The sequence below is a fragment of the Myotis myotis genome, unplaced genomic scaffold (genome assembly GCF_014108235.1).
Source record: "Myotis myotis isolate mMyoMyo1 unplaced genomic scaffold, mMyoMyo1.p scaffold_m19_p_17, whole genome shotgun sequence".
Lineage (NCBI taxonomy): Eukaryota > Metazoa > Chordata > Mammalia > Chiroptera > Vespertilionidae > Myotis > Myotis myotis.
The window spans coordinates 11,656,880-11,668,995 of NW_023416321.1; the positions used below are offsets into that span (position 1 = coordinate 11,656,880).

At 61.2% G+C, this 12,116-nt stretch overlaps 1 protein-coding gene across 9 annotated transcripts; it reads left to right on the plus strand.

The window, feature by feature from the left end:
- Positions 1-460: 460 nt before the first annotated feature.
- On the plus strand, positions 461-11,120 carry EPN3 (epsin 3). 9 transcript variants are annotated; one of them, XM_036340319.1, is made up of 12 exons: positions 463-738; positions 2,121-2,244; positions 2,899-2,947; positions 3,866-4,572; positions 5,522-5,637; positions 6,305-6,385; positions 6,608-6,736; positions 7,678-7,765; positions 8,208-8,477; positions 8,661-8,777; positions 8,896-9,123; positions 9,327-11,120. In XM_036340319.1, the coding sequence occupies exons 4-12, from the start codon at positions 4,011-4,013 to the stop codon at positions 9,659-9,661; spliced, it is 1,926 nt and encodes a 641-aa protein (XP_036196212.1). In that variant the 5' UTR covers positions 463-738; positions 2,121-2,244; positions 2,899-2,947; positions 3,866-4,010; the 3' UTR covers positions 9,662-11,120. The 9 variants fall into 9 exon arrangements, with proteins under 9 accessions (XP_036196217.1, XP_036196218.1, XP_036196219.1 ...); XM_036340318.1 differs by lacking the exon at positions 2,899-2,947; XM_036340320.1 differs by lacking the exons at positions 2,121-2,244; positions 2,899-2,947 and having other exon boundaries at positions 462-738; positions 5,549-5,637.
- Positions 11,121-12,116: the final 996 nt, after the last annotated feature.

Genomic DNA, 12,116 nt, shown 5'->3' on the forward strand with positions numbered 1-12,116 from the left:
CGCGTGGTTTTGCATTCGGTGCTTCTGCTAAGGAAGGACCTCGCGGGCCTTGAGCCTCCTTCCGTTGAGGCAGAGGGGGAGGTTTAGAGAGAGCAGAGCACTTCTCTGTTGGAGTCCTGATGCCCCTGCCAGGATGGCCAAGAGGGCCAGCTGGGAGCCCACAGCTGGCATTAACTACAAAAAACGCCAGCCCCGCGGGAAGGTCCTTCTGGGGGGGGGGGGGTTGGAGCCCCCTGGCCGTCTCCCGTTGAGGAGGCAGGGGAAGGGTTAACTCGCTGCAGGGTGGGAGCGGGCCACCAGCACAGGCTCTCGCTCTCAAGCAGCACCTCCCCTCCGGGCACTGGCAGCAGGCAAGCCTCCCACCCACCTCGGAAGGTGCCGCTGCCCGGCCAGCAGGAAGGGGTTAACACGCCTGTGCTGCCTCCTGTGTCCTGTTACTGCTGAGGCAGACCTGCCCGGCCAGCTGAGCAACTTTCCTTCGGAGTGCTGCCGGCAGGCTGGGCATCCAGGAGACCAGCGACAAGAGGCAGAGCTGCAGCCCATTCTGGGGACCCTGCCTCGCCCTTCCGAGGGGTCTGCGCCTCCTGGGAGAGGGTGGGTCTCCGGGACAAGGGTCGGTGGTGGATGGCTCTGGGGTCGCTCCTGAAGCTGTGCCGTCCCCCTGCCGTTCAGGTTGGAGGGTCATTGCAGAGGCTGCTTGTGGTCCCGGGGCAGGGACCAAGGGAGCCTGCACCAGAGGTAAGCTGGCCCCTCCCTGGCAGCGGCGGTGCCCTAATGGAAGGTTTGGGGCTTAGTCTCCCTCCCAGGTTGTGGGGAAAGGGGTGATGAGGGCAGGGCGGTAGGGTGGGCCTCCAGTGGCTCTCCTGCCTGCAGCCCCTCCCTCCCTGCTGCCCCCAGGAAGAAGGACTGGGGGCTTGCTCCCCATCCTGGGACTAGCATCTTTGGTGGCATTCCCTATAGATTCCTGCTCCTCTCTACCAACCCCTTCTCCTCAGCCCCGATGCACCTTTAGGCTTAGGGCATCCCCTACCCAACTCCAGTGCCCCCAGTACCTAAGCTTAGAGCCAGAGGGCACCACCCTGTCCCTCCAGCAGCAAGCGTTAGGGCACTGCCACTCCCCGCACTGTGCTTGCTGGACCTGATGGGGGCAGGGGCCAGAGTCTGCCTTAGCAGACAGAGGATGGGAGGGGGTGTGCACTGGTGGGGCACCCACAGACATTGGAAAAACTCTAGACATCTGGGTTCCTTCCAGCTCCCGGAACCCTCACTCTGGGGATGCCACCTGCTCCTCAGTCCTGTTAGGTCCCCCAGTCCTCTTGGCCCTGGGAAGAGCAGCCCCCTCCCCGCTATAACATTCCCCTTGGGACCCTAATATAGGTGAGAGCTGACACCTGCCCCCTTCCCCAAGCTGGTCCCACCCCCTGCTGGCCCTTGGTGCCCCCTGACCCTCCCCCCAGTGGATCCCCCCCTCCTCCCCTGCCCTCCTGCCCCTCCTGCCCTCTCCCCCAGCTCTGAGTTGGCCTCTCAGGCCCTGCCTTCTCAGTGTCCTTCCCTCCACCTGACAGGGTCTGGCTCAAGGTCACTGCAGTAATTCCATACCGGGCTGCCCGGCCGCCACTGCCGCCGCCACTGCCGCCTTATCGGCTGCTGGGTTTCTGTTTCACTCCCTTTTATTTCTGGGCATATTGTGTTCGATAAAACCCTTTGCTTGTAACACCGCTGGCAGCGCTCCCAGCCGCTCCCTCCCACGTTCCTTCCTCTCCTCCACCCTCCCCTCCACGCTCCCTGGGCCTCACCCTGCCCCCTTCTTCCTCCCTACCTGCTTCCCTTCGGACTTCAGGTGTTTCGGACCCCTCCCTTCCCCCAGCTTGAGCAGAGGTGTGCAGAGAAGGCTCCTCTGTGCCCACCTCCCCGGAGAAAAGTCCAGGCAGGGCTGCAGGGCCCCCACCGAGGGCCCCTCCCACTACCCCTGGCAGCTGGAGGGCCAGGCAGCGCTCCTACGGGAGTCACGATGCCTGACTGGTTCTGCTGGTTTTGGCGGCCAGCTCCGGGAGGGGCATGCACTCAGGGCGGGCTTTGGGGCACAATTATTTCTCATCTTGACTCTTGCCACCTGCCAGCCCACCGGTTAGAGAGGTAAAGGCAGGTCTGAGTCACTGTGAGGGGGAGGGCAGGAGTTAAACAAGTGCTGGCCAGTGGCATCCCCTCAGAAGGCCGGCCGGACAGAAAGCGGGCAGACAGAAGGTAGGCAGTGCTTGCATGAAGCTCTCTCCATCCCTCCGGGTGCCCCGTGGGACCCCGCATTTGGGCGAAGCTCTCCCAGGCCCCCGGGCCCTGAAGAAAACTACGGAGGGAGGCCCCCGGGCCCCTTTGAAATGAGCCCAGTGTTGGCAGGACTGGGTGGAGGGTGAACTGAATGTAGGGGTGAAGGGGGTAAAACAAACTCCTTCTGACTCCCACTGAGCCCCAAGGCAGAGCTGAGAGGTGCAGCCTCTGTGGGTGCTGTGGGTGCTGGTATTGGTGGGGGTTCATTGGTGAAGTGGAGGCTCTGCAGGTCCAGGCAGCGTGTGTGTGTGTGTGTGTGTGTGTGTGTGTGTGTGTCCATGCCCGTGTGTACCCGTACCAGAGTAATGGTGATGGCAGGACTCTGGTCTGGGTTTCTGGTAGGGCCGGGGGAGAACATTTGTCTGACTTGGGCCTGGGCTTGCTCTCAGCAGATGGCCTGGTCCCGTGACTGTTGGGAGGGCATAGGGCTGGCCCTGACCCCCTGCGGCTGGGGTATCAGAGTTCTGCCCTGGGTCCTGGGCCTTGGGGCTTTGGGGAGCCCAGACTGGCGTTGACCTGAGGGAGCTTACTTTCTGGCTGAGACAGTAAAGCAATCCTATGAATTAATTACAGAAGTGGTGACACTGACAATCAACATTGGAATAGTCTTCTGGAGACCTCGGTGTGAGTGCAGCTCTGCCTCCTCCGTGCTGTGTGGCTGTGGGCAGGCCGTGTCCCCGCTCTGGCCTCAGTGCTCTTGTGTGTACAGCATGGGTGGCGGCGGCTAAATCTCTTTGAGAGGCAGCCTCTCCCAATACTCCTTCCTCCCTCCCGAGGCCCAGCTCACAGCATTCCCTCTGAGCCGTCCCTCCCACACCTTGCTGGCTCACTCCTCCCCTCCCCTGGCTTCAGATCTCTGGGCTCACCTCAACCGTCACCTCCTCTGGGGAGTCTCCCCTGATTTTCCTGCGCTCCTCTGCACTCTCGCGCTGGGCTGTGATTGTCTGTAGCCTCTCCATGGGGCTTCGGTGCACCAGGACATGAGCCCTGTGTCTGGCTCAGAAGGCCCCAGGAAATAGTATTACATGAATCAAGCTACAAAATGAACAATATGAGGACAGAAAAGTGAGGTCTGAGAAGTTGGGATAGGTCTAAAGCTAGATCCTGGCAGAAAGGGGAGAGGGAACCAAGCAGAAGCTAGGCCAGTAGGCATACCCGGGGGGGGGGGGGGGGGGGTGTCATTGTCATATCCCCCAATAAGGGTAAGGACTGGGGTGTGTCTGCCGGGGTTTATCCTAACTCCCCACTTACGAGCTCTGTGATCTTGGACAAGTCAATTAATCCGCTCGAAGCCTCATTTCTCCCCTCTGTGAACGGAGAGAATAATAATAATAGCATCTTATAGTGTGACGGTGGAGATAAATGAGCATGCAAGGCTAGAAGTGCCTGCTAAATCATAACTAAAATAAGAAACATAACAAATGCCTGCTGAAGGCTGTTCCTGGCAGCAGGGACACCCTGCACAGGCCTTCAGGGGGTGACTGAGTGGCCAGCGGGGGGGGCCACGGCCCCCGAGTTTGCAACCCCCTCTCTTCCTCAGACCCATGTGGGACCCAAGGACACAGCCGCCCTGCTGAGAGCGCGGCGGCCCCTCCCTGGAAACCGTGACCTCGCGGCGACGACGGTGGCCCTCGGCCCTCCGCCTCCGGCTGGGGCGGGGGGCGCCCATCTCCAAGTCCCCAGCCATGACGACCTCCGCGCTGCGGCGCCAGGTGAAGAACATCGTGCACAACTACTCGGAGGCGGAGATCAAGGTGCGCGAGGCCACCAGCAATGACCCCTGGGGCCCGCCCAGCTCGCTCATGTCCGAGATTGCGGACCTGACCTTCAACACGGTGGCCTTCGCCGAGGTCATGGGCATGCTGTGGCGGCGGCTCAACGACAGCGGCAAGAACTGGAGGCACGTGTACAAGGCGCTGACGCTGCTGGACTACCTGCTCAAGACGGGCTCGGAGCGGGTGGCCCACCAGTGCCGAGAGAACCTCTTCACCATCCAGACGCTGAAGGACTTCCAGTACGTCGACCGCGACGGCAAAGACCAGGGCGTCAACGTGCGCGAGAAGGTCAAGCAGGTGATGGCCCTGCTCAAGGACGAGGAGCGCCTCCGGCAGGAGCGGACCCACGCCCTCAAGACCAAGGAGCGCATGGCGCTGGAGGGCATGGCCATGGGCAGCGGGCAGCTGGGCTTCAGCCGCCGCCAGGGTGAGGACTACGGCCGCTCAAGGGGCTCTCCGTCCTCCTACAATTGTGAGTGGGCGCTGGGTGCACGGCCGGGGACAGTAGAGGTGTCTGAGTTCCAGTCGTGGCCCTCGGACCTCAGAGGGATGCCAGGAGGATGCCGTGAGATAAGGATGGTAAAGTGTGAGGCAAAATGCCCTGCACATAGTGGGTGCTCAGCAAGCTAGGGTGAACAATGACGTTGGTATGCATTTGGTGGTGGTGGCCGGTTACTGTCTGGTGGGACGGTGTGGGGGAGAAGTACAGGTTCTGGAGTCCAGGAACATCCCTTCCCCCGCCCCTTCCAGGCTGTGTGGCCTGGACAACCAGCTCTCTGAACCTCAGCGTCCTCACCCATTACGTAGGGGTCATCTTGTCTACCTCAGTTGTTTGATGTGAGAATGAATGAGACCGGGCCCAGGAAGTCCTCAGCCCTTCGCCCAGACACACCGCACACCATGCTCCATCGGTGGCATTCCCCATCACACACACACACACCTCAAGGGCCCTGTCCTTGAGAATGGGGGTGGCCGATGAGCACCTCCCGACCCTCCTCTCCATCCTGGTGGGGGCTTCCCTGGTCCGAGATTTACTCAGAAGGGCTCTCCTTTCATAAAGCCCCCGACAGTGCGCTGTGGGCTCTGAGAGCCGTGACCTTGGTTGGAGCATCTCACCCTCCCACCCCACTTGACCTCAGGCTGCATGGGGCCCAGCTGGAAGAGTCGGGGGACCTGGGTTCAAGTCTTGCTGCAGGACTCTGAGCAGGCACCCCTTATTGCTGTTGGGGTCTGCAAAGGAGGGACTGGGATCTTTATGGGGTGGGAGAGGAAACCTTACACGGCCTGGCCCCCTGGGGCCCTTGGCTGCCTGCTGTTCTCTTCCCCCCATTTCCCTCTCTGAGCCTTCGCCTCTGGAGGGGAAGGGGTGTGGGAGCCCACGGGCACCTGTGTGGTCACAGAAGCCATGACGGTCATTGCAGCCTCCTCATCTCCCCGCTACGCCTCAGACCTGGAGCAGGCCCGGCCCCAGACGTCGGGAGAAGAGGAGCTGCAGCTGCAGTTGGCCCTGGCCATGAGCCGCGAGGAGGCTGAGAAGGTGAGGCCCCTCCTGGGCAGCCCAGCGGGCCCCCCAGCTGGGCTGGGCTGAGGGTGGCACGGGGAGGGAACTGGAGGGGGAAGGAGAGGTGCCTGCATCCCCACACCCTGACTCTCAGGCTACCCTACTCTGGGCCCCAAAGCCCTAGTCCTGCTCCCAAGGACAGCACAGGGCCTGTCTGTCCCTGGGATTGTCCCTGCAGGGCCCACTTCCCGCTTCCAGTCCCCTCTGGCTGGGCCTGGAAAGGATAGTGAGTGTGTCATGGGTTGGAGTAGATGAGTGTGGTACGGGCCTGCGGCCGCCTCATAGAGGAGAAGGGAGTGCGTATGCTGACACACACATTCCCAGGAGACACAGAGGCATGCCACCACCACTACCACCCCCCCTGCCATCAGCTATCCTTTGGGGGGGGCGGGGAGGGGGCAGGGACAACCACTATGCTACCTTCCTCTGTGGATCTGGGTAGACCAGACAGGAGCAGGGCCGGCGGAGACTCAGGGGGCCCAGAAGAAAAGGACTGAGCTTTCTCAGCGTGGGGAAGGCCACACCACATTGCTGCCTGGGTGGGCATTGCTCTCCATCCCCTGCCCTGTGCAGAGCTATGTTGCCTTGGGGCCCAGGAGTGAGAGGGCTGGGCCAAGTTCACCTGTTTCTTCCTCCCTGGCAGCCAGTCCCCCCAACCTCCCTCAGGGACGAGGACCTGCAGCTGCAGCTGGCTCTTCGCCTGAGCCGGCAGGAGCACCAGAAGGTAGTGGGCTGAGCCTCCTGTGCTGGTGCCGGTGCTGGTGGAGGTGCTCACGGTGCTCACGGGGCACTAACCAGGCTCCTCCCGCTTCACCTGGTGGTCCCGCGGTGCCTAACCTCTCAGCTGCCTCCCTCCCGCCCTGCACTTTTCTCCACTCAGCTCGGGTCCCCTCAAGTCCGCCCTGGGCTGCCCGCGCTCTCCTCACTCCTTCTGTGCCTTCTGCAGGAGGTGAGGTCCTGGCGGGGAGATGACTCCCCCATGGCCAATGGTGCTGGGGCTGCAGCCCCCCGTCAGAGGGAAAGAGAGCCCGAGAGAGAAGAGAGGAAGGAGGAGGAGAAGCTGAAAACCAGCCAGGTAGGGAGGGTGCTGGGGTGCGTGGGCTGGCAAGAGCCTGGGAGATAAACTGAGTTCATGTTTGTAAAGATTACGGAACAGTGCTGGGTATACAGTAAGCACTACCTAAGTGTTTATTCAATGAAATGGGGGTGGAGGGGGTGCAGCAGTCCCAGGTCGGGTCTCACACTGCATAGGCTGGTGACCAAGCTGTTGGCAAAGGGATGCAGAGAACCCTGATCAGAGACCCCTCGAGTTGGGTTCTGGATTAGTTGCGACTTTGTGGCTGGGGCATGTCGTTGTCTTGGCCTCAGTCTCCTCCTCTGTATAGTGGGCTTGTTGGATAGTTCCAGCTCTGACATACTAGGGTGATGTGATGGGTGGATCACCACTGGGGGTGGACTCAGGCATATGAGCTCATGTGCATATTCTTTAAGAGGAGGGAGTAGGTAGCTGCTGGAAACAAGGCCACCCTCCGAAGCTGTCCATGCTACCCCTGGGGCGTGTCTGCCCCTTTCCTGCTGGCTCTGCATGTTCACTGTGGCCAGTTTTCTCATGGACACTTGGGGAGGTAAGCTAGTCCTATGGCCAGTCTTACCACTGGTGGGCTGAGGAGCGGAGCAGTGAGGAAGGGTCAGACAGGCCTGGGTTCTAGCCCAGCCCTGTCTCTCCCTGGCTGTGTGATGTCAGGCAAATTGTTCCCCCTCTCTGGGGCTCAGCCGGCACATCTGTAAAATGGGCACAGCACCACCTTCCGTACCTGTTGCACAAGGTTGTTAGGAAAACCAGACACTCAATGGGCGAGGAAACAAACTGAGAAGCACTGTGTAGAGGCAAGGGGTCATTACGAGGTGTTTATGGAATGGATGGAGCGGGTGAGCTGGAGTCAGAATGACAGGTCAGGGCCTGCCTTCCTCTGGGCCCGCCCTCCTCTGAGCCATGGCTGCCTCTCCTCTCCACAGTCCTCCATCCTGGACTTGGCGGACATCTTCGCACCCACCCCTGCCCCGCCCTCCACACACTGCTCCGCCGACCCATGGGACATCCCAGGTGGGCATGCAGGGCTGCAAGAGCCTCCCAGGCTGGCCCCAGAGAGCCCCTTCCTTCCTGGCCACTTGCTGGCACCCCCTTTCCCACAGCTGAGGGTCGCTGAGCCTCAGCTTCCCCTGTGGCACAGTGTCATCGTGAGGAAGGGGGAGCACGTCTGGAGAACCCAGCTCCTGGGAAATGATCTCAGAAATGTGCTCCTGTGTCCTGTCACCCTGGCTTTCCTGTCCTAGCCAGTCCCTGCCTGGGACGTGGCCTGAGCTGCCCGTGCCCTGGAGTCCAGGCACCTGGGACAGCTTACTAGATTTGGGCTCCAGCTTGCTGGGTGGTTGTGAGTCAGCACCCTGAATCTCTGAAATGGATCCCTTAGCCTCGAAACTTGGCCCGGGTAAATGGGAAGGCCCAGGGTGAGCCTGGGATCATGTCTATGCTGTTCCCATTTCAGGTCTCAGGTCCAACACAGAGCCCAGCGGCTCCTCCTGGGGGCCTTCCGCAGACCCCTGGTCTCCAGTCCCTTCGGGAAGCATCCTGTCCCGAAGCCAGCCGTGGGACCTGCCCCCTACGCTTTCCTCCTCTGAACCCTGGGGCCGGACCCCAGTGCTGCCTGCTGGAGCCCCCGCTACAGACCCCTGGGCACAGAATTCCTCCCCCAGCAAACTCCCCAACACTGGGGCTGACCCCTGGGGGGCCTTGGTGGAAACGTCCAACACCCCTGGTAAGTGAAGGGCCAGAGGGTGTGGGTGAGGGGCTGGAGGCCCTCTGGGTCCCCTTCTCTCCAGGGCCAAGGGGCAGCAGGTCCTGTCTTTTAGGAGGGGTGATGGCCTGGGAAGAGGTCAGTCTAGTCTAGTGCCTGCTCTTTCTGCCAGCCCATCTCACCTCCCTTTTCTTTCTGGGCTAGCTCTAGGTGGCACCTCGACCTTTGACCCATTTGCCAAACCTCCAGGATCCACAGAGACCAAGGCGGGGCTGGAGGGTGCCCAGGCCCTGCCCTCAGGGAAGCCCAGCAGCCCTGTGGGTAAGCAGGAGGCAGGGGATGGCACCGCCCTGGGGAACGAGGGTCCTGCCCCGAGCTGGCCTCTGCCCTCTTCCTCCTGCCAGGTGACCAGCCCCTCTCCCGACCACTTGTATTCCAGAGCTGGACCTGTTCGGAGACCCCATCCCCAGCTCCAAGCAAAATGGTACCAAGGAGCCAGATGCCTTTGACCTGGGGAGAGTGGGGGAAGCCCTAACGCAGCCCAGCAAGGAGGCCCGCGCTCGCACACCCGAGTCCTTCCTGGGCCCCTCGGCCTCCTCCTTGGTCAACCTTGACTCCTTAGTCAAGACGCCCCAGGCTGCAAAGACCCGGAACCCCTTCCTGACAGGTAGAACACCCCTGTCCCTTGCAAGGTTTCCCCTGCCCCCTCCCTCCGCCCCTCCTTTCAGAGCCCAGCCCTTGCCCTAGAATCCCACTCTTCTTATTTCTAAAGCCCCAGATCTTGTCCCCCTCCTATTTCAGGGCTATGTCCCCGGCCCACTCCAAACCCTCCCTCTCTCCCCACCCCCCACCCCCCTTCTCGTTCTGCAGATCTCAGCGCTCCATCCCCCACCAACCCGTTTGGCGCAGGCGAGCCGGGCAGGCCGACCCTGAACCAGATGCGCACCGGGTCGCCCGGGCTGGGCCTTGCGGCCGGCAGGCCCTTGGGGGCGTCCTTGAGCTCCATGACCTACAGCACCTCCCTGCCCCTCCCCCTGAGCAGCGTGCCCGCCGCCGGGACCCTCCCCGCCTCCGTCAGCGTCTTCCCGCGGGCCGGGGCCTTCACGCCGCCCCCCGCGAGCCTGCCGCCGCCGCTGCTCCCCTCCTTGGACTCAGCCGGGCCGCTGCACCCCGCCCCGCAGGCCGGCACCAACCCCTTCCTCTGAGCACCTGCGGCCGGCCGAGGCCCCGGACCGCGCCCACCTGCTCCCCAGACTTTGGGGCGAGGCTAGGATCCGCTGGGGAAGCCCCGACGGCGACCCAGTTGCTTGGGAGGCCCTGGAGCTAGAGACGACCACTGGACTGCTCGGGGGGAGGCCACGTCCCCGCAATAAAGACTGGAACCCAGGGTCTCCTCTCACCAAGCGGACTCTCTGCGGGACGTGGCGGCCAGGTCTGGACCACACCGCGAAGCGCCGGCTGCGGTGGCGATCGCCCCCCTTCCCGCACAGCCCCCCGCAGCCTGGCACTGTCGCTCCCGGATGCTCCCTCAGCCCTCGCTCACTTGATCATTTCCATTCATTTGTCGCACATGGGCGTCGGGTTGATGGAATAGCGAGGAACCCATTTACTACGCACTCACGTGCTAAGCACTTTAGGCAGATTACTTGCTTTAATTCTTGCAACCGCCCTCTGAAGTAGGTAACATGGCTCCCATTCAGGACTAGCTACGTTATTTGCGGGGCCCAGCCCCAAATGAAAATGCGGGGCCCCTTGCTCCGAAATTGGGTTACGAAGGTCAAAATGAGGACAGCAGAGCATTCAACCAAGTGCAAAACCCATTTTATAGAGGAGGAGACTGAGGCTCAAAGTCACCAAGCTAGCCCAGAGTGGGGCCGGCACTCATCGTCAGACCGTTTGGCTCCACTGGCTTGGAGGCCCCAGGCTGCACAGCAGGCTTAATCGGCAAATATTGACAGACTGTCGTGAACCAAGTGCTGGGCTTGACTGTGGAGAAATGACTAAGCATCCCTAAGCCCACAGCCTCCGGAGCTCAGAACTCAGGGGCAGGCGAGCCAGGTACAGGAGCCCCCAGGCTCCTTTGTTTTACTGAGTCCCCTTCAACCTGCGTGGCCCTCCTCTCCTTCCCAGGGCTGGCAGTAAACCCCATCTCAGTCACGCAGAGGGGGCCTGAAGGCTTATGCGGGATCTGGGAAACTAAGCGGGGGTGGGGGTGGGGGTGGGGGACAGTTACCTCATCCTGGGAGCACCCTGGTCACCATCCCTCCTTTCCTACTCAATGCTCTGCAACCACTGGGCCACCAGACACTGATGCGACCTTGGTGCTCAGGGTCTGGCCCCGCAGGCTGCCAGCCCCAGCCCCTCTGGGGTGCAGGGAGACAGTAGCCTTCCATAGGCCAGAAACACCGAAGTTGGGGTTTCGGGAGACACACGGTGCTGCTCTCCTTCCTGAGGCTGGGGTGGGGAAAGGAGCGCTTTTTGTTTTGCAAGGAGTCCCACCGTGGCTGGGAAAGGCAGGACGGACAAGAGCACCTACTTAGGAGTCAGACTGACAAGAGTTCAAACTCTGCTCCAAGATTTGCACACAGTAATTAATAATAATACTATAATCACTTAGTAATAAGTGGTTATGCTCCCTGGCCTTGAGTAAATTACTTAACCTCTCTCTGACTCTGCCTCCATTTCCTTGTCAAATGGGAACAAGAGTTCCTTCTGAGGTGGCTCTGCGGCTCCTCCCAGGCCACTGTCCATTTGGCCCGGGGTGCACCCTCCGCAGAGGCTAACCGGGAGGATTAACCTGCCATCCCCCTCATTCCTGGTTTGCAGGCAGTGCGAATCCAGCCCGCATCTGTCTTCTGCCCCCACACACAGGTGGTCTCCATTCTTGGTCACTGACCGCCCTTCACCTCTCCCCTACTCAGGCTCTTTTAAACTGGCTGTCGCGGGAACACCGCTTCCCGGACCCTCTCCCCCAAGGGGTGCTGCTTTGATTCCCACGAAGAAGAGGTTGGTATCCTCGCTCCCCACAGCTGCTTCTAGACCATCTTCCTCCTGTAAGACCCCTCCTTCCTTGAAGGCTGGGAACCACTGGGCTGTCCCTGCCTCCTCCCGCCACCCCCCAAGGGCTGCGTTCCACCTCATTCTTGCCATGCTTCCGTCTTGGCTCACAGTCTTCTACTCAGCCAGGTCTTGCTAAATCCCAGGTGACTCTATTGTCCGAGAGGATGACCTTGCATTTCCATGACACCTCAGCAACCCTCACCAATGGTCACACTCTGGAGGTGGTTGTCACCCCGGATTCCTCCACATTCACGCAGGCTTCCTGGTCTCTGACCCTGCCCTCATGTCTCCCAGGGAGCACCCACCAGACTCCGGCTTGCCAACCCTGGTGTCATTTCAGCGTCTCTGAGACTCCTCCATATCAACTGCCTTCTCTAAACCGAATCCTTCCCCTTGGTGTTGGTCACAGTTAGCCTCACCCATCTCGAAAGTGTCTTTCTTCTCACATCATGTCCATTACTCTCTGCGTCCCCTGCCTTTCCCTGCCCTCACCCCATTCTACCAGCCTCTGCTGTCTGCCTCACCTCACTGGTACAGCATCTGCCAGGCCCGCCAATGGCCATGTTGCTAAAGCCAGCGGACCTTTTTGTGTCCCATCCC

Bases quoted from the DNA above. Each gene is read 5' to 3' on its own strand.
- EPN3 (XM_036340319.1), top strand. From the start codon at position 4,011: ATGACGACCTCCGCGCTGCGGCGCCAGGTGAAGAACATCGTGCACAAC. The intron at 4,573-5,521 runs GTGAGTGGGCGC...CGGTCATTGCAG, and splicing joins CTCTCCGTCCTCCTACAATT to CCTCCTCATCTCCCCGCTAC. The intron at 8,778-8,895 runs GTAAGCAGGAGG...CTTGTATTCCAG, and splicing joins GAAGCCCAGCAGCCCTGTGG to AGCTGGACCTGTTCGGAGAC.